Below are 25,303 nucleotides of genomic sequence, written 5' to 3'. Positions count from 1 at the left end.
ACCTTCAAAGCTTAGGCTTTTAATTTGTTAATATGTTTTAACAAATAATGTTTAGTGCTAGTGTAGTTATCTAAATAGTTTCTCTTGCATTGGCCTAAATAAAGTGGATATAAATGTGTGGAACATTTACTAAAAAATTTAGTTACAGTAAACATAAATTATTATCCTAATATAAAATTTATTATGTTTTAAACTTAAACAGTAATACGAGAAACGACTACACTCGCGTTTCTGTTACGTTCCGCGTAAATTAAATTTTAGTGATAACGTTTTTTACGAGTATAATTAAAAGTGGTGAGTAATATTCCACGAAAGAATCGATTTCAGTACCAAATTTTTTTGGAATACATTCATTTGTTCGTTCGAATTTTATAGTATTTTATTATGCAAAACATTTAAGAGTACAATATAAATTACTAGCTGAACCTGCGCCTTTAATCACGCAAAATTTATAAAACACAAACTTCAGACCCCCGATTTACAACCTTGAGTTTCGTAAAACCCTATAAGGAACCTACCTGCCAAATTTCAAGTTTGTAGGTGTTGTAGTTTCCGAGATTTCGTGATTAGGCAGTGAGTTTCGCTTTTTGATTTTTCATTGAAACGTTCTCGATTGTATTCCGCTCCGATTCTTCGATTCGATTTCGAAAAATTAACATCTTACTTATTTATATCGATTACGCTACGATCCCGATATTCTGATCAAAATTTGACCGAACCGCAACTGAATCGTTGTGTTTGGACTAAAGACTAAAGGGCAATGATTTGATTGCAATAAACTGTCAATCTGTTAGTAGAATTTTGGCCCTGGCTCACTTATCATTCAAACCACACAACAATACAGGAAATAGTTATTCATTAGAATAAATGGTGAGTACATACTTGTTTTCCAGACAAAGACCGCCACCGATATAAAGTATTATTAAGAAGATAATATTTGTATAATGAATTTCAACACTATTAATTAAATATGTTTGTTTTGGGCTAATTGGATCGAAAATAAAACGATGCAATATAAACTGTTGATAGCTTACACAAACAGAGAATCGAACTCATTAGCACAAGCGTGTTGTTGATAAACGCTTACCACATGCGGATGTTTCGGTTCAAGAAACGCAATCACATAAATTGTTTATCTAATGAAGTACGAATCGAACTGACCTAGATACAACTGATGACTCGAAAATATTATAACAACGTATCTGTCTATCCTAGAAAAGGCAATTATCTATTTATAATAAAATTGGAGTGTCCGTTTGTAATATTAAAATAACCGCGTTTTAGTAAATTCATGTATACACGGTATACCTAAAAAACATTTTTTACAATTTTTGTCCGTCCGAGTTGGACGAGACTTTGACTGGCAGCAAGCTGATGTAATTAGGAGTAACTTAGGCTACAACAATAACTTTTTTGTTTAATTCAAACGCTCATGAAGTCGCGGACACAGCTAGTAATAACTATATATATACCAAATATTAATATATATTAACTACATAACATAAAAGCGAAAGAAACTATGTCTGTCTGTTGCTTTTTCACGGTCAACCCACTAAGCCGAATTTGATAAAATTTGGTATGAGGAAAGCTTGAAGTAAAAAGACAACCTGGCGACAGCTAGTAATAATATAAATGAAAAAGTGAGTTTGTCTGTTTGTTTGTTACGCTTTTAAGTCTCAATAACTCAAGACCCCCCCCCCCTAATATAGGGTTAGGTCGCGGGCGGAAACTATTATAATGTAGTGAAAATAGGCAGCGCAGGAATGATTTCATATAGTTGCTAATATAAATAACGCTTAAGTAAGCCCTTTATAGTATCGTAATAAAGAATATCATTTACTCTCCGGTATTTGTACGATGTATATCAATTTACAGTAACTAATATCGCATGTCTGTAATCGAGGAATGCAATTGAAATCAATCAAGGATTTAATACAAATGGGGGAACTCGATGCTTAATACTTGCAATAGGCTAGGCGCCTAGGAGGTTAGGGGATAGCAGGCAAATATCCTATGGCTGACCTTACGCTCAACTTATTTGAGTCTTTTTGTGTTGGATTCTTTAATTTATTTAATCGTGAAAGTGAATTAGGTCAGCGGACTGGCAAATGGGACACCTGATGGTAAGTGGTCACCACCGCCCATAGACATTAGCCCTGTAAATATTAACCATTCCTTACATCACCATTGCGCAACCAGCCTTGGAAGCTAAGATGTTATGTCCCTTGTGTCTGTAGTGACAGTGGCATACAACCTTCAAACCGGCATACAACAGAACTAAGTATTGCTGATTGGCGGTAGAATATATGATGAGTAGGAACCCAGACGGGCTTGCACAAAACCCTACCATCAAGTTAAAAATGTCATACAAAATAAATAAGTTTTCTTTGTGTTAATTAAATGAGCTTACGCTAGGGCTTCAGTTAAAATTTCGACATAATTTAAATTCAAATGCACATAAGTCATTTGAAAATCTAAAATATATGGATATATATATATATATACTATATGACTAATACAATGTTCTTACAATATAGAGATAATGTTCCAAGTTACAAACGGCGTAACTGCAAGAGAGAATACTATTAATTTTCGCGTTTTCGGTTTTAATGTTTAATTTAGTAAGTGGTGAGTTAAGGCCGTGTTTCCAGTGAAACAAATGTAATCAGCGGTATCACCACACCCAACGCTATTGATTGCAGAAGTTTGTATTTACTTTAGTATCCGCAAGGGCGCGCCGTTCGCGCCGCTATTAGACAGTGGATAGACTTAAGAACAATTAGACAGATTTGGGGATTTTTTGGAAAAACAATATTTTTTTATCTATGTTAAAATATACACCTTATACTATTGATATATATATTAATACTTTTCGCCCGCGGCTTCGTCTTCGTGTTAGAGAATGGGTTGGGGGGAGGCGTATTCGTAGGTTTTAGGTATAAAAAGTAACCTATGTGATGATGATGAAAGATCATCAAATTCGGTTAAGTGGTTTTGCCGGTAAAACATACCTAATAGACGTTAATATAGATTAGATGTGTAACTTTATAATATAAGGGATGTATGTGTGTAGGTTTTAAAGTAGGTTTTATGTATTCAAATATATTTTTTTAATTTTATTGTATGTTGCCAGTTCTACAATAGGCTACTATTGGCTTTTAAATATTATATATACAGCATTTATAAAAGAACTTCAGAGAAGATGAAAGTAATTTCAAAAAATTCTATAGAGATTTGAAACTTTCGTCTTCCACGGCTTATAATATAATATTTTAGGAAGCATTGTTTAGTAAATACTCATCCAAAACTACATAGCGACATGAAGTATACCAAATGTATACCTTAATTACCCTATGTAAAGCGTAATGTCGAGTGTAGTTAGCGAAAAAAGCGTTTGTTTTAGGGGTTAAGCACCTTATTAGCGAATGTGAGTCAGATAGCATTCGAGTTCATTGAATCATTATCGTCGACAGCCAGCGGACGAGGCGATTCGAACGCTGAATTAATACAAACGCGTAAATTTATACAGCGAGGAACGAAATAACATTTGAACTTTTATCAAAAACCGTTGCAAATAACAACGAGTCTTAAAAGTAATCTTAATTCATTTAATTATATTTTATTTCTAAACTAAATCTTATGTGTACAATTAAACAAAATCTTACTTCCAAATTCTGTACCATAAAAAAACGATTCAATATTTATCATCTTAACGATTATTATTATAGCGGTGTTTTTTTTTATTTAAAAATAATGTCACTAGCACTGTTTGCGTATGAATACGGATTTTAAATGATTTGACGATGAAAATTCTCAATACTTTTTTTTCTGAAGACGTCCGATTTGGAATATTCAATTGTTTGAAAAAAAGAGGTGCTTGACCTCACTCACCATTGCAATTTGTTAAATAGAATTGTATTTGATCTTATCAATACACACTTAAGATGGTCTATTGCGGTTCGGTATAATTTCAATTCAAACTGTTTTTCCCTTCTTGAACAGGATCTTGGTGTAAAATAAGGATGTTATTATTATTAAGTTCCAGTATCGACAAAGAGATCTCTGCTCTTTATTGTTCAGTAATGTATTGCCGAAAATATATCAAGTATTATTCGGTAATCGCGTCAGTAAAATTAGAAGCCTAACTAATATTACAAATGCGTTTAACTACTCTACTGATAATTATGAAACTGTGTCAGGGTTACGAAAGGACAGAGGACACCTAACACGGAACCTAGTTTTATATAATATTCATAATTTAGTGTTAGTTATAGTGATAAACGAATTTACAGTGATTTTTTTTTAATTATTTTAAATGCCATTTCTAAATGGTTTTCCTTCTTAAGTCACGATCGCTGAGAGTGAGGTCCTTGGAAAGTTAACGGGTGTTAATAGCGAGCCTACGAATTCTGTTTAAGTTGTCTTTAACTAAACGTGTGTTGTAAAATCTAACCATAACGATAATATTAAAGTTTACGTTATAGATGAAACAGAATATACTTGTTAGTAGGGCTTAGTGCAATTCTGGGTACCACTCATAATATAAGTAATCACCCATAGTTTGTGGTGCATTTTCGATATAAGGAATGATTAATGTTTCTTGTGAATAAAGTTTATCCTTTAAATATTATAATGACAATAGAGAATGCCGCATATCACTGACATTTCAATATCGTGATTTGTAGTTAATCTCAGAGCCCAAACGCGAAGACGAAATGGAATAAGGAACTTGACTGAACTACTTTGCGACGATATTGTCGTAAAGCATCGCATCACATACGAAGAAAGTCTACGTATGGACATTTCCTCATGAGAAGATCTAACGTTATAAACGTGAACATGTTTGCAATTTTAAGGATTTCATTTAACGTAACTTTAGTTATGGTATGGTCGTAAATGTAAAACCAGTTCCGCTCAAACGGTGTAGCTGATATTGGGTACATAATTTTGGTGCCGGTGACAATAGCCTGTACTAAATTTTATTCATTTTATAAATGAAAGGTTGTTTTTTACACGACTGCCGTAAAAGGGAGTGTAATGTTTTTAGGGTTCGTGTGTGCATGTGAGTTTGTTTATACCATAAATTAGAAATGCCTAAACATTTTGATGTATAATTAAATCAGTGAATCCTCACATCATCGAGTAACACTGGCTATTAATTTTGATTCCCAGTGCGCGATGATAATCTTCGAGAGCCCAGGTGGCCCAGTGGTTAGAACGCGTGCATCTTAATCGATGATTTCGGGTTCAAACCCAGGCAAGCACCACTGAATTATCATGTGCTTAATTTTTGTTAATAATTCATCTCGTGCTGGGCGGTGAAGGAAAACATCGTGAAGAAACCTGCATGTGTCTAATTTCAACGAAATTCTGTCACATGTGTATTCTACCAACATGCATTGGAGCAGCGTGGTGGAATATGCTCCAAAAACCTCAAAGGGATAGGAGGCCTTAGCCCAGCAGTGGGAAATTTACAGGCTGTTAATGATGATAATCTTTGGAATTGTACTTCGTTATTTATATATTGTACCCCAGTACCCCATTGGCAAATGTGGCATCATATGGCAAAAGCTCACTACCGCCCAAAGACATTGGCTCTGTATTAAATTAATGATTCCTGTGCGCCAATGCGCCACCACACTTGGGGACCATTGATGTCCCATATGACTCGAAAACAGCAATACAATGAAGTGCTGTTATGCGGTATAATAAGTTATGAGTTGGCGTCACCTACACAGAAAATGCTTAAAGTCCTCACACCAAGTTAACGTTACTTTCATCACACAAACCTTTCTGAAATATCTCCGATATATTTGACATTTTCTAAAATCCTATTGTTGTATTAAATTTAACTATTTTATTCAGTAATTAATTTTAAAATACGTTTATAATTAATTAGTGGAAAATACAATGTAACAACGTAGATAAAATAAGTGCCTAGGTCTCGTATATAAAGGTTTAATATAAATTCAAATGTGTTTATACCAATTATAAAGTGTGCTATTAACGTAGGTGATGTCATTGGATTTGTGTTATTTAAATCAATTCCGTGTAGGAAAACCGCTGAAACAGATTATATAATAATAGTACATAACTGTTTATATAACTAGTCCTTTCGTATATATGTCATAAATCAATTATAATATTCGACACAATGTTCATTATGATGGTAATCAATTATATAAATATTTCAACTGTTTTGGATTTCTGCAGGTAGCATCGACTCAACAATTCTACCACCCAATAGCAACTACGTATTTCTAATCATCCTTATTATATATCTTCTAAAGGCTTTTTTTTATGTTTTGAATTTTTTTCCGTATGTAATGTACCTATCAGCATCACACGCAGTGTTTTCGGATTTTTTTTTTTATTTTTAACTATGAATATATATTTCATAGTTTTAATTTAAAGGGGCTTCAGTATTTTTTACCTCTGAATGGCTAGACTGGATATGGTACATGACGATATAGGTTTATATGTTTTATTTTATTTATAATATATAAAACCTTTATAACGAGTTAAGTATGTATCAAAATATTTTTACAAAGATCATCATATCCTACAAAAAAAATGTAAATATTGTAACAAATATAAATAAAAACCTTTTTGAATCCATCAAATAAACTTTAGAAAGAAACAATTTTGACTGTTTTCCATAAAATCGGTCTTATATAATTGTATTTAATACATATTTATTTATTTAAAAAAAAATAGATTTACTAAGTTTCATTAGTCTTTTTTTATTTATTTAAAAAAACAAAGCATTACGTCACGTGCTTATTATTGATTGATTATAATAATCAGATGACCTACTTACGAAAAAGTATGAAAATTTAATATTTCCATAGCACTCACCTCTTGAAGCGACATTTTTTATCAATCACAAGTTACACATCCGACATTTCTTATCTTTTCTTTAAATCAATGTCATTTTTCTTTCAAAATCACGTCACTGCATTCCAAAACATATAAAACCTATTTACAACAAAACTACACGACGGCTAGAAATTACACTACTTTCATCTAAACAAACAAAAAAAAATACATCAACATCTACCCACTTGTATAAAAAACAAACTGATTTCTAATTGGGTTACGTATTCCAATTGAATAATTTAAATTAAGAACATTTCGTATTTCAAATTCGGAACTGCACACGCTGGATCGCAACGTCTGAAGGTCGCGGAGTGCAGCCATCTACTGTTTCAACCCTTCTAGTAACTCGATCCAGTGTACTAGAATCAGTAGTCATTTTAGGTGAAGGCCAGTCATCCATTTTGATCCTTACAAATTTATACATATTTATTCAAATCAATTAATTAGTCATTGAAATAAATTATCTTTATCGAAGGACTTCGTTAATTGAGTAAATAAAATGAACATAACTCGTTAATTGAACATGTTTAACTTCAAAGGTTCAAACTTCAAAGTTTATTTATTAGACAAATACCACACAAACATGTCTGACATATTCGTTATTGAAAATAATTTATGAAAATACAAAATCGAAATGTCGATGTGAATTACGAGAAATCGCGTTATTGTTTGTGATAGTGTGGAAAAAAAGTACGATAGAAAGATAAGCGGTCGAGCGACGTGAGAGTGACTTGAATGAAGTAAACGAACATTTTCACATCACACATAAATAAATATAATCAAACCGAATTATGTATACGGCTTAAACTTGGCTGCACTTGTGCTGATGTCACTGCGACCTTGAATTAGTTGACTTATTTTTTTTTAATTGCGCGGAAAATTTGACGTTTCTTTTCAAATTTATTTGTACAAATGTTTCGTTTTAATTTTATTTATTCGAGTATTGTTTCGAGGTTTTCGTTTGTTCGCGTTTTGTTTCGCTCGTTCGTCAGACGTCCTGCCGGGTGGACGTCCGCGGAGCTACTGGCGTGCGATTGGCTCACCGGAACGTTATCAGTCTCTTATCACTAATGAAATGCGATTTTGTTTGTTACGAATTTTCGCTTTTCATGGCTGATAATGACTTGTATGGTATTATTGAAGGTTAATGTTTTTAATTACGAACGAAGATCACGGGTTCTAATTCGGGCAAGTAATTTGTGTTTATATTTATCATATTCCAGCATTAGGAAATCGAGGAACTCGATGGGAAAATTGATTTGTCCACCAGTGGGACACTGTCTTGTTAGTACTAGTAAGTGTCCCAATGGGGGGCAATTTAATATATGATAAAGTATTAAATATATGAGGAATATTAAGGAAATTTAATAATTATTTAATATAATTCCGTTATAATTATCGTATTAAAGGGTAATCAGTAAAATTATAGTCCACAAAGTCTTTACCGCCGAAAACAATTATGCGCAGTAAATATATTTTAAGTTTAAACTAATCTATTTGCAATTATACTAAACTTTATCAGTTCATTATTAACCTATTATTTTGACTGACTCAGTATTATAGTTAGGTATGCTTAATATATTCAGTGGTAACTGAGTTATTACTTTTTAATAATTTGTAATTTTTGCTGTCTTAACTCTGAGCCAACACACGCGCACTGATACATTTTTAGCACGAGAATAACTCAATCATACTTATGAACGTCGATAATAAGTTAACTTTTCGGAGGAGCGCGCTTTCGTAAATGTATAGATCATATCCATTAACGGGTTCTATAAGACGAACGCTATCTAGTTTATATTTTATTCTAAATTTGAATTTATCTTTTTTTATCAGCAATGGGTAAAGACGTACTCGTTTTATTTTAAGCTGTATTAAAAACTATTTGAGTTCGAATAATTATAAAACCAGTAATAGATGAATACGCAAATATTTAAAAAGGTTGGGATGGAATTAATTTGCTGTGCAATCTTGAAATACTTTCTAATCGATTAACAACGGTTACGTAGTAAAATTTAAGCTGGATGCACATCAGCGAACACTCGTGGTTCTCCTTGTCTTGTGATCGTTTCACAGAAATTATTAGATAATTTTTATTTTCATTAGTTTAAATGTAGTACATTTAATTAACTTTTAAGTTATATTACTATTATTTCCTGCCAATTGAAATGTTTTTTTTTAATTACACAGATAATAATGTCTTTTTTTGTACCTTTGCCACCTTGTTTTGTATGCATATTTTTACTATATTGTTTATCATATAGCAATGCAACCTTTTATTGTAAGAAACGTAACTGCTCAAATATAATAAATATATAATCGTTATTAAAACTGTAATACAAAAAGAAAACGTTTCAATACGACTGTATTCTATTTCGTTTTATAAAACTCGGGTATTGTGCGATAATACGTCTTGTAAAAACACGTATCGTAAGTGTGAATCGACCTTAAGCTAGGGAATTATGCCAGTATATATTGTTCGCAAATTTTAACACAATTACTAAGATTAGGTAATTTTTCTATAGTAATATACTAGGTTTTGCTGCGGCACACATACCTAGGAATTTTATAGTATAATTATTGCAACTTCCTTTCCTTAAATCATCCTGGTTGATATCGGCCACGGAATGTAGGCAGGACTTATAATAGTGCACATATGTGTGTGTAAACAGATATGTACACTCAGTTCTATAATACTCATAATTTGGAAATAATGATACGACCGAAAAGAGATTTAAGTGCTTTCCAAAGCGCGGAAGTGTAAACACTGGAAGTGTTTATTGTCTGTGAAAATCTAATTATTTTATATAGAACTAATCTGATTGAACTCAGGACCTCGATGCCTTATAGCCACTAAATCAAAGAGGCAATGTCTGATTAAGCTTTATTCGATAGTTTTTAATAATATCATATTTCCTATATAACATACGAACAACTCGTACCTTCACGTTTTTTAATTATTAATTAATAAATTATACTACAAATATACTAGTTCTAAATCCGGTGCTAGCTTCACATATTGTAATATTTAAACTCAAAGGTCCTTGTATGAATCCTACAAATGTCCTACTTGAATACGTGAGTTTAGATGAACTTCGATCACTATATAATATTGAATTGTTATCTTTGTCAAGTATATAAATGCTAATTATATACAACTGGTTAGGTAAAGCCGATGGCATTTAATAACACTATAAAGGCGGCTCCGTTGTGTAAACTACACTGAGACTCGTGTGACTGAACGTACCGTTACATATATACCTACTTGTTTAATATTATATATACTAATAATTGAATATACTTCTTTGTGTTCCTTAACTGAAGAAATACTAAATCATTATACATAAAACTTATACGAGAAAATAAAGAGCGTTTCGGAGGTTTTAGTATGCTTTTGTATAAGCAGATGCGCTTCGCAATTTCTTCCGTTTCAAAAAGCTATTGACGTGAGAAATGTGAGTTACATATAAATATATATAATGTAATACAAATAATATGGAGGGCAGGCGTTGACACGGAGGATTGTTTTAGAGATGGAAAGACTACTTGGTTACGATTATCAGCGCCGTGGAAAATAAACACCGCGATTTCCCTTGCGTTGACGAAGTATACGGCACGAAGGAGGAGCTTCGTAAAAGCCCGTCTGGGTGGGTACCATACTCTTATAAGGTATTCTAACACCATACAAAAATACTTAGCATTGTTTTCCAGTTTGAAGGGTGAGCTTAGTACTCAAGGTTGGTGTCGCATTGGCGATGTAAGCAATGGTTAATAGGTATTACAGCGCCAATGTGTATGGACATTGGTGACTACTCACCACCAGGTGGCCCATTTGCCAGTCCTCCTACCAATTACATGAACAAATAAAATACTGTTGTACGTTGTTATATTGACTATGTATGAAGCATAAGCCAATTGTTGGACATATTGCTTTGCATACAGAGTTTCGATTTGAGATGACATCAGAATACAATAATAGAAAACCTATTTGGAAGTTCGAGGTTGTCCGCCTTGGAAATATATCTCATTGTATGCATTTATATATACAAACTTAAAAGGCAATACTGCCGGTTGATACTTATGTAAATATGTTTATAATTTATTTGAAAAAATAAATACTAATATTTGCACCGTGGTTGAATTTTGACCACAATCAAAGCAATTTCTCTGGTTACACTGTCTCTTTCATAAACAAAACTGGATCACAATAATACTTAGTACTGTTAAGAGGGAGGTACTGTCCTGTGGACTCACACAGAGCCTCACCGAGGAAATAGTAACGTAACGAAAAGAACATCTAATTATACAGACAAAACGCTTCTTAATAAACGTTTACTTATTGTGTGTGTGTGTGTGTGTGTGTGTGTGTGTGTGTGTAACACAAACAAAGTTGCAGTATATATACTGCCAGTTTAATGTCGTTAACACTAAAATTTAACTAAGAAGTAAATAATGCGTCATCGTCTGTATTTTTTTGCGCCTCGATTGCTTCATTTGCATTCGTATGACATTTGATTACTTTATACGCTAAAAATGTCAATGACTCAAACTTCAGTTGTTTAAGTGTAGTCATAGAGAGATGGCGCTATTTGTATTTTTTTTTCAATATTCTAATTATTTAAATTATATTCAAATAGGTTATTATAAATCTCTACCTTCCTGTGCGTGCTTGGCTACACTATTTAATATGCATATTATTGTTTTAGGAAAGATATATATTTACATTTCCTCTCAAGCCTACAATTTTCATTCGCCTTTTACACCGATACTAAGGCGCGTGTAAAGTAGCTTCCAAACTGGGCTAGTATTAAAAATAGCGTGATAATGAAAAAAAATTGAATGATGTTAGGGAGGACTACAGCTATGTACTGACCTGCGCGGCTGCCGGAGCGTCGTGTGGTCGCAGCGCGTGCAACGTGCCCTCGTGCTGGTCGGCGAAGGCGCGCACGCACGCCGCCGCCTCGCGGTATCGTCGCCACAGCTCCACCGCCTTGTGGTACCTGCAAGAGAAAGGCTCTATAACATCTTCCTCACATAATCGTACACGTCGCATGGTTGATCAGAGAGTAACACCTCAAAATTCCCTTCGGTCCCGGATTATTCGACGGCGTTTCAAGAAGGTTGTCTTAAGTAGATTGGATTTTAAAAATATATATATATTAAATCATCTTTTAAATTATTTAGTCTAAATATTTCAAAGATAGATAGGGTAGATAACATTATACTAACTTGTCGCAGAGCTGCGTTAGGTTGGAACAGGTATGCTCGTATGCCGCAGCCGCATCGTCCAGCTCTTTCCTGAGCTTGGCGGCGATGCCAGGCTCACAGCTTGACTCTAGTGGCGCCGCGGCTTCACGCAGCGAACCAACCAGCTCACCGCTCCGACGTGACAGTGAGTCACTTAGTGTCTGAGATAAATTAGAAAATTATGAATATATATATATTCAATTGAGCCAAAAACTATAATTTAACTTTAATATTATGATATGCAGAATGATACCCTACAGCGATCGCTTACAATAAAGTAAAAAAAATAAGTAAACGAACCTCAAGTTTCTCAGTAGCTTTTAGCAGACGATCATAGTCGACTTGGCCCTGTACCGTGAGCAGTTCCACCATGTAGTCAGCTTCGCGTACGGCGCCCTGCACCAGCTCCAGTTGACGTTCGAAACGTCTCCACAGCTGTACTTTACTGCGCAAACGAACGCTCAACTCGTTGCAAGCGGCTTCCAATTCAGCGTGTGTGTCCTGAGTAATAAAATAAAATATCTTTTTAATCAAGGAAGTCAAGGCGTCTTTCGTAAACTACATGTTATTTTTCAAATAGTTTCCAAAATATAAGTATTAATAATATATTAAATTACAATAACAATGTAAATAAATATTACAATGTCAAATCTGTATTGAAATTTAATGAATATAGAAATTACCTGTAGTGCAGAAATATCCCTTTCAATGCTTATAGGCGATACGCAGACGCGAAGTGCTGTAGGCAATGTGTGCAATGCTTGTCTGAGCGCTAATATGTCTCGCCATTGCGTTGATAGATCTTCTATCAGTTTCTCACACGTTTGTGACGCTCTTTCTACAACATCGCTTCCGAGGCGCTCGGCTGCTTCACACTCTTCCAAAGTCAGTTGGGCGCGTCGTTGGCTTTTTTGACAACGGGCAATACCGGCTTGCACTTGCACTATTTTCTCTTTCAAGAGCATACTTCTTTCGAGCTCTTCAGCTATTTGATCATCCAGTAATCCAGACTGAGTCAAAAGTGCGCCTAAACGCTCTGATTCCGCGGTGGGAAGTAAGCTTAACCTACCGAGTTCGTTCTGTATTCTGTCGATTCGGCTTGTCATCACTTGGAGACGTTCGATGTACAGGTTTAATTCATCGTCACTCTTGATAACGCCTTTTAGGGCGTCCAACATAGCCCTAAGCTCTCTCATTTCATCTTCGAGTATATTAAGCTTTTCACTAGATGGAACATCGCGATCAGATATGTTTTTGATTGCAGATGTGTGAATGTGACATATTCTTGATGACAAATCTCGCCATTTATCTTCAATTTTGGAGAAGAATTGCCGCTGCACCATTTCATCTGATATCGGTAGTATTTCTAAGGCCTTTTCAAATTGAACTCCAGATTCATTTTTCAAGTTATTATGAACTTCATGTTGTGCTTTTAATTCCCAAAAACGACGAAGGTTACTTGTTGTTGTAATATTTTCAGGGGTTATATGTTCTAGCTCTTTATTTGCTAGTTTCATCCAACCTTCAATCCGGTCAATAAGATTATCATACGTTACCCAGTTCTCTTTAAACGCTGTTAAACGTGTTAACCTGGAATCGATGTCTTCTTGAAGTTTAAGTAAAGTATCAAGCGCAACAGAACATTCCGTTTCAAGCCCCGAACAAACAATCAAACCTTGAAGTCCTTCCGTAATAGACAATAAACGAAGCATTTTAGCATAATGTTGTGATGCGTCAAGGCTTATAGATTGATAGAGATTTATATATTGTTCGTGGTCAATGGATGTTACATTAGAAAGATCAGGAATTCTTTGTTGTGCTACTCTAAGCCATTGTTGTTCTTCTTTCATACTTTGATCTAGCACACTCCACCTTGAAGCGGCTAAAGTCATTTGTTGAGCGCGACCAGCAGCTCTATCAATAATTAACGTTGCTCTATCATGCAAAGAATGGTGCAATGCTGAGTATTTAGTTCTTGTTTCAGTATCCAAGTTGTTCTCTAGCGATTCAAGAATTGCTCTGCAATGACTTAAATTTATAAAGAACTTTCTATGTTTCTGAATTTCTTCATAGAGGTGATCTAAGTTAGAAACAATAATTTTTCCATCAAGCAGTGCCTCTGCTACATCAGTAATTTGTCCAAAGTCCTGCAAAGTTTGTTCATATTCCTCAGCCAGTGACGTTAATTGTAAGAGCCGATCTCTTTCAGTATTAATTGTGTTTTCTATTTGTTTAGTTCCTTCATCTATTGCAAATAGTTTTGTTGGACATTCTCTTTTTGGGTTTATTTCCATAAAGTTACGATAAGTTTGGAACATTTTCTTGGTAAAATCTAAATTATATACATTATCTTTTTCAATCTCATCCAGATTATCAAGTTTTTTCTGTGTGGGATTTTCTGATATTATTAATTCATCTAAGGTAGATTTAAGTTTATCTACAGACGAGTCTAAAATTTCAATATCTGACAAAAATTTGTTCCATTCATTTTCCTCTTCCTTTATCTTTTCAGACGTTCTACTTCTATAATAACCAATTGTTTGTATTTGACGCGTGATAGTCTCAATTAAAGTAATAATTTCTTCATTTACTTCCGTTACATATACGATTTCTCTCAGACCTTGAACATAATTTTCTAGTGCTTTTACACGTTCAGATTCATTACTTGGTTTATCTCCTTCAATAGCTTGTCTTTGAATTTTATATTGAATCTCCTCTAGCCAAATAGATATCGTTTCAATCACAACAATAATACTCTTTTCAATTTTAGTTGGATCGTTGTTTTTTATAGCAGTTTTTATTTCTTCTAATTCTTTGTTAACAACTAGATCATACGATTTCTCTACAGAAGGCTCAATAAGTGCGACAGTTAATGAATTTTCTGATAATTTTTGAGGTTCGCTAAGGTACTGTGTTCTTTTTTCTAGGGTATTAATCAATCTTGCTTTGCCAACTTTTGGTCTAAATATTGTTTTACTTGGAGATGGCGATTTTGATTTAGACCTTTGAACTACATCCGAATAAGTAGGTTTTTGCGTAGTTATATAAATTTCTTGCTGATTTGGTTGAACAGGACTAGCTAGTTGTGAAATACCTTCGTCTATTGAAGAGGTTTCTTTACTAGATAAATCTTCACTTGTTGGCGTAACTGAAAATGATAATTCAGCATTGATAGGATCTGATAAGCTACTTGGTGATTGTAATGGCGAATCTGCCTTTTTCTTGGGTTTTCTTTTCTTCTGCTTATGAGTATCTTTTATAGGTTGGGAAATTTGCTCTGTTTGTCGTTCATTTTCAATAAAGTCATGTGTGGATCGTGGAATAGAGATTTGAGCTCGTAAATGGATTTCATAAGGTTCGTCGGTAGATGTTGATATCGAATCCTCCGAATAATCTCGTGGAGATGTTTGTTGAATGCTATCGATAGTTTTAATTTCATTTTTATTGCTGTACTCTACTGGCAATAATAATTTATCTTCCTCTTTATAATCTCTAGGAGTAGTTTGCTGAGCATCATCAACAGTGACTATTTCTTTTTTAATTAAATCTAATTGCGAAGTTGGTGTAATATTACTTTCAATTCTAGGAGTAGTTTGTTGGGCGTTATCAATCATGGCATGTTCTTTTCTCGTTATATCTGTTTTAGATTTTAATTCAGCGTCATCATTTCTAGGAGTTGTTTGTTGAGTTCTATCAATTGTTGATATTTGACTGGTAACATCTGTTGTAGGTAAGCTTGAACTTTCTTGTTTATAAGTTTCTATATCTCCAATTGATAAATCTGACTGCGTAAAGGTATCAACAAGAGGAATTTCAGGGGTTTGAATACTCATCTCTATTAATTCCGTAATTTTGGTAGGTGATGTTGATGTTTCTTGATCTACAACATCTTGCTTTACAGTTTGTATATCGGTTTCGGTTGTTTCAATTATTATTTCAGTGCTCTTTTCATCCCTATGTACTTGAGGTTGAGGTGAGGTTTGAATACCTCGACAATCTCTTTCAACTATTTTATCAACATCGTTTACTGGCGAGGATGTTTGTGAAAATTTGTCATCAGGAGAAACTATATCTCTTGAGATGACTTGGGTGGTGACCTCAGTTTTCATAATTTCTTCTGGTGATTCCGTCCGACTTGTCTGAATTTGTGAATCTAACAAATCCACTTTATCAATAATTTTTGTATCGTCCAAAGTTTGAGTGTGGGCTTCAATATCTTCAACAGGTGAAGTCTGAGTTAATATTTCTTTGACAGGAGTGGGAGAAGTTTGCAATTCAGAGTCAATCATCTCTGTCTTGGCAATTTCTTTAATGTCATCTTTTTCAATTTCCATTACTTCGGGTGAGGTTTGAACTGAATATTCGCTAATAGCAATTTCTTCAACAATAGGTACTGGGTAAGTCACAGTGGTAGTCACTTCTTTTTGAATTATTTCTGGACTGCTACCAATACATTCCTCGACAATTTTTACAGTATTCATATCGGATGTCTCACTTATAGTGTGATATGATTCCTCTTGAGGCGATGAGGTGGCAATTTCAGCCCCAACCTTTGGGCTCTCCGATTTTGATGCTGTTAATGTTAGATCTTCCGGAATCTTGTCAGTAACGGGAGTCTTTTTCTTACTTTTCTTGGACTTTATTTTCCTGTGACAAATAGGCTCTTCCATTTCCACTGGGGTTGAAATTTCAGTGTCTCCTTCAGTGGTAGTTTGTTTTGGGTACTCAGTTTCTTCACTAATCGCGTGAGACTTTCGCTTTTTATGCTTCTTTTTCTTTTCTACTGCTGGTTCTTGGTGTAAAGATAAATCTTCGGGTTCATATCCTTTTTCAGTAATTATTTCGACATCTGTAGATGCGGATAAGGGTTCATCACTGACATCCTTTGAAACTTCTTCTACTTCCAATAAGCTTGGGGATGGTTTTGGCGATTCATTCTTTGGTGGAGTTGGTAATTTAATGTAATGAGTTAATGATGAACTTTCTGTACCTTCTATACTTTTATCTGATTCAATATAAGATTCGGTATGAATGGAATCATTGCACGGTTCGTTAAGGTCAGGTAACGATTGCTGATCATCTCTATTTGATTTTTCCGGTATTAACTGCGATTCTGGTACATTTTCCTTAGTTAAATTACATACATCTTTTTTGAGTTGTTCATTAATAACAGTAATTTCAGTTGGCAAATCAGCCTTGATATCTTTTTTAACTATTGATGGTGTGCATGTTTCAAATTCTTCTATTTTAATATTTACTTCAATTTTAGGTTCGTATTTTTTGTCTTTGTCTATTTTTGAAAGAGACATTATCATGTCGACTGTTTGAGATGGATTACATTCACTTTCAGTTTTTTCCAAGTCTCTCTTTAATTCGCAAGCTTGCAATGATTTATCCGGGAAATCGCCTTTCTGTTTTTCAATTTTTAATGAGTCTACATCTTGAACAACACTTGCATCTGCGTTCATACGTTCTGATTCAATAAAAGCAACAATATCGTGTTTTGTATTTAATTTAGTGGGCGCAGAAACAATATCAACAGAATGCGTATATTCCCATGGCTCAATATTTTCTATGGAGACTGGATGACTTAGTATACCTTTTTCTAAAACTTCAGGAGATTCTTGTGAAGGTGACTGAAATTGTTGTATATAGGATATTTCTGGTTCCTTACTTTCAGCATTTATTACAAATTCGCTAATTACAGTTCCTCTTTCTGCAGGCTCTAAATCTACCGATGATTGACTCTGAGGACTCAGAGGTTTCTTAGATTTTTCAGTTTGAGTATCACAAGGTAAAGAAAAATTCACTTCGGATATTTGCGAAGTGCTTACTGGGTCATTTAATTCTTTTTTTAATTCTTTTTCTTGAATAAAAATGTCATCCACCGATTTGTCAATGTTACTTTCCTTTAAAATTTCTTTATTTTTCTTTGTTTCCTCAGTCAAAAATTCAGCTGTTATATTTTTATTGTTTAATGAATTTTTTTCAGATGTAAAAGCTAATTTACTAGGATGTTTAGAAAATACTTCCTGCTCCTTATCAAGATATTTTTTCTGTTCTTTTTGCTCAGTAACATTTTTAGTATCTAACTGAATAGTGGAAATTTCATCTTCAATATCTGTACTTTCTTTTTTTATGGTGTCTGTAAAATCACTTACCAATGCTTTAGATATATCTTGAACAAATTCTCTACCTTCAGAAATTTCTGGAGTTTGTTTTTCTGGTTTATCATTAGTTATATTTGAATCAGTTAGCTTTAAGTCAATATTAGCTATAATAGTTGTCTCTGGTATATATTCATTGTCTGAGTTTTCTATAATTTTTTCAGTAACATGTTTTTTCCCATCAATAATATTTACTTGGCGTATAATCTTAATCTGTTTTGTTTGAATACCTTCCTCTTGAATAGTTAAGTTTGAATTTTCTTCAAGATTTTTTTCTTCATCTGGTTCTTCTACTACTTCTTCCGTTACATGTTCTTTACCATCAATGATTCGTACATGCCTTATGATACGTGTCCTAGTAGTTGTTTTTATTAAATCTTGTGATATTTCTCCCTGCCCTGGTACAAGTGTTTGTCCTTCTCGTGAAGAGTTTTCCTCCAGTACAGTATTTTGTTCAGCATTCTTCTTTACTTCAAGTGGTTCATGGTGATCAAATGTTTTATCAGTATTTACACTATCCTGTTTTTCTTCTTGGGTCTTTTGTTCTTCTTCTAGTAAATATGTTTCTAAAGTCATATTTTCTGTAGCCTCTAAAGGTTTTAAACTGTTTACACCCTCTGTTAACATAATGTGAGAATGTTCAGCTTCCATTTCAATAAATCTGCTAGTAGTTTCAAAAAGAGATTGATCTTTTGGACTATCACGTGAACTTTTATCGTCTAATATAAAATTTTCTGTCTCAACAATTAAAGATTTGTCATCCTTTTGCTCTTCAACCGCTATAGGAATTGAAACGATATTTTCTGGAATCGCTTGGGCTTTGTCTTCAGATTTTGTAATATTTAATGTGTTAGGATGATGTTCTTCCAGGTCCGCTAACACCTGTTTAGTGTGATCTTGAACACCGATTTGTATTGGTTCTTGAACATCGATAGTTTCAGTTTCATGAACAATTTTACTCTTTTCTGCAGTGTCCAGCTCTATATCTATCACTGGTTCTTGAGATTTAATTAGAGCAATTTCATCTACGTCACTTTTCCTTATTGATAAACGGGTAATATCATTTTCAGTATCAGCTGTTAAGTTCTCAACGGACTCAAAATCTTTTATATTTGAATTAGCTGTCTCGTGTAAATCCAGTTTCTGTTCAACCATATCAATTTTCGTTTCATGTGGAAGACTTAATATGGTTGAGTGATGAGATTCGCTTTCAATTAATTTTCTCGAAATGTCAATAGGTGGCTCATCTACAAGTGTTCCAACATTAGATATTATATTTTCCGAAGTTTCTAAAAGATGAGGTTTATCTGTAGTTTCTTTTATTGACTTTGTTGTATATGTTATTATTTCCTTACTATTATTCGCGTTTTTGTTTTCCTCACTTTGTCCGGGAAGTGAAATGTTAGTATCTAAATCAATTGGAAGTGCTTTATCCCTTGAGGTTTCTTTCTCTATTTTTTCATAGGACTTTTGCAATTCTTCAGTACGAGGTGATTCATTTCTGAGGAAATCTTTTGTAATGTTAACAACAGAACCAATATTTTTATTCTCAGCAATCATAGTTGTTTGTTCATTCGAAATTTCCTTCTCTTTAAGTTGTGTGACACCTGGTTTACTCATTTGGACATCTACAGTAGCAGTTACAGTAGATTCGGCGATGTATTCATCATCTGGATCTTCTATTATCCGCTCTACAACATTTTCTTTGCCATCAATGACTTGGATTTGACGTATAATTTTAATCCGTTTTGTTTTAGTACCTCCTTCTTGAACAATATGTGATACAATTGGAGTTCCTTCTATTATTTCTATTTCATCTGGTTCTTCAATTACTTCTTCTGTCACATGTTCTTTACCGTCAATAATATGAATATTTTTTATAATGCGTTTTCTTGTTCTAGTCAACGTTGTGTGCATGGGTATTTGATCTAAAGTATCTGTTTTACTAATTTCTGTCGGTACCACTGAAATTTGTTGCTTAGATTCTGCATTCTTTTGCTTTTCTAAAACGTTTCCTGGGTCTAATAATATTGATTGCTTTATTTCATTTTCTATCCAATCTTTAGCTAAATCTTTAATATTTTTATCTTGTTTTTCAATATCACTGCTAGTTTTTGGAATTTCCTGCTCATCTAGCTCCGTTATATGTAATTTGTGACTAATATTATTTTGCTTCATGTTACGCTCATCAATATCATCGGGGTCTTCAATAATTTGCTTCGACTCTATTGTTATTTTATTTTCATCGTTTTTATCCAAAGTTGGCACTAACTTTAAGTGGTCATCTTTACCTTCAATGAAATCTTCAGTTTTTACAATACTTTGATCTTGTGTTTCTACATGCTTAGTGACATCAGTAGTAGTAATAGAACTTACCGGATCTACGAGCTCAGTAATGTTCAAATTATAACTTGGAGTCTTGTTTGATTCAGAGAAAATCTCAAAATCATCGGGGTCTTCTACAACTTGTTCTGTAACGTGTTCCTTTCCGTCGACAACATGAACTTGTCGTATGATTTTAATACGTTTTGTCTGTGTTTCACCTTGTTTTTGGAAGATTTGTGATACTTTTGGTTCGTCATCAGTGATTTCGACTTCCTCGGGTTCTTCAATAACTTCTTCAGTCACATGTTCTTTACCGTCAATAATTTGTATGTGTTTTATAATGCGCCTTCTTATTCTTATTACCTTTTTTGTAACTTTTTGTACAACTGTAGCAATATTTGCAGAGCTCATTTCTAGCATAGAATGCATATCACTGGAAATAAAAGACATTTCACCTCCTGTTAAATTATCATTTTTTTCTAAAGTTGTAACATTTGTTAGTGTTGCATTTCTGTCATCACTTTCTTTTTGTAAAAATTCTTTTGTTAAAGTCTGCAAATTTGGTATGTTATGCGATATATTTGACTCTTTAGGTTGTGTTTGATATTTATCTTTCAGGTCTTCGAATTTTTGTTCATTATCTTTTTTAGTATCTTTATCCAGGTCATGGTCATTATCCCCTTTTCGACTACTAGGAGGATATGATGGTTTGTTTTGGTTATCTGTGTCGTCTTCAGCCGTTACACCATCTCTTACGTTAATAGATACTCTTGGAATTTGTTCTTCAAAAACTTCCACATTATCAGGTTCCTCTATCACCTCTTCTGTGACATGTTCTTTGCCATCGATTATAACAACACGACGAATAATGCGACGCTTAGTTTTTATAATCCGCTTTGTAACTTGTTGAACGACTGCTGTAACACTAGATGCAGACGTTTGTATATGACATGGAGTTTCACCTTCAGCTAATTGAAGTATTTCTTCAGGTTTCATCCCCTGTTCCATTCTAATAATCATATCAGGGTGTGATGTAAACTCTTGTATAGTAACTTCACTGCCAGGAAGTCCAGATATAACTTTGCCATCATGACTTTGATACTGAATATATCTATTGCTACCATCTTCTAACAATCTTGAGCTTGAACCTGTATCTTCTTTAAGTATCAACTGCGAGAATGATTGATCTTGAGGGATAGTATCACTAGTTTGCTGAGGTTGAATTATTTGCTGTCGTGTCACTAAAGTTTTCCTTACTTTCCTAACTATTATTCTTTTGGTGCCATCAGCATCAACAACAACCTCAGTCGTTGTTTCATCTGGTTCAACCATAACAGTTTCGAATGATTGAGGTAAGCTGTGTGTAATATTAAGCTTCGAATCTTTATACATATTATCATCATTATATTGGGCATCTATAAGTAATGACTGTTCGTCAATCTTTTGGTCTCTCCTTACTGGTCGACTTTCAATTTCAATTGTTTCATGGCCTTCAGAAATTGTCTGTTTTACTTGTATATTTTCAAGAATTTCTTTATCCGAAGACTTTATTTCACTTGTTTGTACTTCTACTTCTTGCGGTGGAGCACAAGTCACAGATATGTCACGCAATATTTTTTCCTCTGGCTTACATATCACAGATCTGTCAATAACAGAAGGAGCCTCAGACATAAGACTCTTACCAGTTTGCGTTTCAGTAGTAGTACAAGCCTTAACTTGTTCTTCTGTACGAATTTTTAATTCTTCAATTTGCGTTTTTTGGTTTGTTTTACTTGGTTCTGGAGTAAGTTCACTTTTAGCTCTAGAAACAACATCACTTTCTAATTTTTCCACTGCCGATTCATTCATTTTCAATTCTTGGTTATCAGATTCACGCGGAGATACAATTTCTTCCGGCATTGAAGTCGAATCAATAGTTCTATCTGTTTGTGATAGATCATCTTCCAGGACTTCTGGTTCATTCCTCATTTGTTTTAACATATGTCTCAATCTCAATATTTCTAAAATGACTAGACTTTTGGTTTCTTCTAATGTTTTAATAGTTGTATGTAAATTTTGTTTCAATTGACTAGAATCTTCACGAATTACCGCAATAATAGAATTAATTAAGACTTCGTACTCCTCATATTCCTTAATATACCTTTCATATATTTCAATATACCTAATAATATCATTTTCAGTAAATACGTTTAACTGATTTGTGGATTCTTTAAGCTCATTATTAATATCTTCAAGCCAATGATCAAGTTTGGCTATTTTTTGTTTTTGTTCTTCCATTTCTTTAGTTTGACGTAATAATTCGCCCTTCGCATCCTGTAAATAAATTTAGGGTGTATATTTAATAATTATACAATATACTTTCATTAATATTTTTTTTATTATTTTACACACATTTTTTAAAGTAAAAAAAAAAATAACCTTGCTTACATGAATCGTGGTCAATCCTTGCCGGGCTTGCAGTAGCAACTTTGTGATTCGCGTCTTAATCATTGCGATCTCCTTTAGAAGCGTTTGAACCTCGGATTCGTGGCAGAATTCCATAATCTTCTGCTCCAAGAGATTGGCAGCCTCCTCACACTTGACTAGAATTGTTATGCCCTCCTGAAATTTGAAAATAATATATTTTTTAACTATTATGAAATAAAGATAATATCGTTGATAAATAACACAACATTCATTGTTCAAGTAATTTACATAAAAGATAGCTCAGATCAGTGTAAACAGAAAAACATATTTATACTAATATTATAAATGCGAAAGTAACTTTGTAACTCTGTAAGTTACCTCTTCACGCTTTAAACGCTAAACCAATTTAGATGAAATTTGGCGTGAAGATAGTTTGAGTCCTGGGTAAGGCCATTTTGAATTCACCCCTCGAAAGGGAAAAATTGGAGATCACGATTTATGTACTATCGGTATATTTTTATAAATTTAAAGTAAAGCCTCAAGTTGAGCTAGTAATACATAAAAAAAAAACAAATGTTTGTCAGGCTGACGTAAAAACTATTGCTATTATTTCTTGTTGTATTATCTTATTGAGACATTGCGATGAATAATGGTGTCACTGATCTATTTTAAGATATTTAAATTCAGATGAAGATTGCAAAATCAGCTGTTTATACTTAATAACTATATACATACATAATTATAGCTGCAATATTAATTATTATAGAGAAGGTGACATTTCTTCAATAATAGAAAAATAAACTAATCACCCCAAGCTTTATAAAGTTAACATTTTTTTTAAAAAATTTGCGTAATTCATTTTAATTAGCAAAACGAATCTTTACTAAAGCCTTTACTCTTTATCAGTATGTATGTCTACAACAGATAAAAAATCTTGAATTTTTTTTTAATTCTTGCCAACTTTTGAAATAAAAAATGGACCATAAATGCGTTGTTTGAAGTTTCTTCTAAATTAATTAAGCTGCAGATACCTTTTAATGGCCAATAAAATATGTTAAGTACAAAACAATTTCGCCGCACAAAATAATAAGGGAAACCTAACCGTTCATAAAAAATAATTTCATACACTAATACTCTAAACTTTTTCCAAAATGGTCGTAGTCTTAAAACAATTATTCATCATCTTAGTTTCGACAAATATTTGACCTTTCCTTAAAATCATTTCTAAAAGGATATTATTTATGAATTTAATCATTCATTACTAATTGTTTCCCATTGAAGATATTATTACGTGCCGCAATTGTTCCTAGGTTATATTGGGTATGATATCATTCCTATAATTACTTATATCATTTATTCAATCTCATCATTTAGTCACGTACCATTTGCCTTAATAACATCTTTACTTTTTACAAAATGCTTTAATAAAACATTTGCATTTACTACATTAAGTATGCTCTTACCATCATAGTAGATTAACTTTTAAATGAAACTTTTAACTTAATAAATTGATTAGATTTCAGTATTAATAAATAATTATATTTGTCACGCACAAGTTCATTTTGTTTTTAAGTTTCAGAGAAACTGCATGTTTTCTTCGATGTAGTTTTTCAAAATATGTATCATTGAAATTAGCAGTAATCCCATAGGCCGTAATTTAACATACCTATTCTTCGAATTTTAGTACAGTATTGACTAAGTGTAGAGATAGATAATATCGAAAGAATCAACAAGAAACTCTGTTATTATTAAATTAAACGTGTTATAATTTAATGTTGTCTTATTTCAATGTGTTATAATTTGTAAATAAGTATTATTCTAGGTTACAATTTTAAAACATTTAAAATTCACTTAAGTTTTTTTGTGCAAACATTAAATTTGAAAGTTAACTAAAATGTTTCATTAATAATAATGTTAATCTTTTTTATTACCGTAGTATAACAATTATTTTATTATATTATTATTTTTCGGAAAATCACTTCGAACATTTGTTTCCTACATTCAACTTAATACTCACATTACCTCCTGATTTTTAATTATACGTTTATTTTCGTTATTGTTTTTATAACTGAACAGAAAATTAACGCTTCATTAAGATTAAGTACACTTTAAATTATAAAATAATTAAAATTCCAATATAAAACACAGCTGAAAACGGCCGAGAATTTTATTGATTTTAATTTAATTATTTCACTTACTTCACAATCTTGTACAGCACTCACGATTCGTAATCGATAATTTAATTAATTTAAATCGAATATATAATATTCGGTCGATTT

General features: G+C 33.0%; 1 protein-coding gene across 5 annotated transcripts in view; it reads right to left on the bottom strand.

Annotated features, from left to right (window-relative positions):
* Nucleotides 1–25,303, bottom strand: part of LOC125066193 (muscle-specific protein 300 kDa) — a 178,171-nt gene that overhangs the window by 14,349 nt on the left and 138,519 nt on the right. For 4 of the 5 annotated variants that reach the window (XM_047674164.1, XM_047674162.1, XM_047674165.1 and 1 more), the window contains 5 exons: nt 23,037–23,219; nt 12,810–22,931; nt 12,427–12,627; nt 12,109–12,287; nt 11,753–11,879 (listed from right to left, as the gene is read on the bottom strand). In XM_047674164.1, the coding sequence (XP_047530120.1) occupies nt 11,753–11,879; nt 12,109–12,287; nt 12,427–12,627; nt 12,810–22,931; nt 23,037–23,219 (10,812 nt within the window). The remainder of the gene's footprint in view (nt 1–11,752; nt 11,880–12,108; nt 12,288–12,426; nt 12,628–12,809; nt 22,932–23,036; nt 23,220–25,303) is intronic. The other variant, XM_047674163.1, reaches the window with a different exon arrangement.

The sequence above is a fragment of the Vanessa atalanta genome, chromosome 9, assembly GCF_905147765.1.
Source record: "Vanessa atalanta chromosome 9, ilVanAtal1.2, whole genome shotgun sequence".
NCBI lineage: Eukaryota > Metazoa > Arthropoda > Insecta > Lepidoptera > Nymphalidae > Vanessa > Vanessa atalanta.
This window is presented reverse-complemented; position numbering and strand designations above follow the sequence as displayed.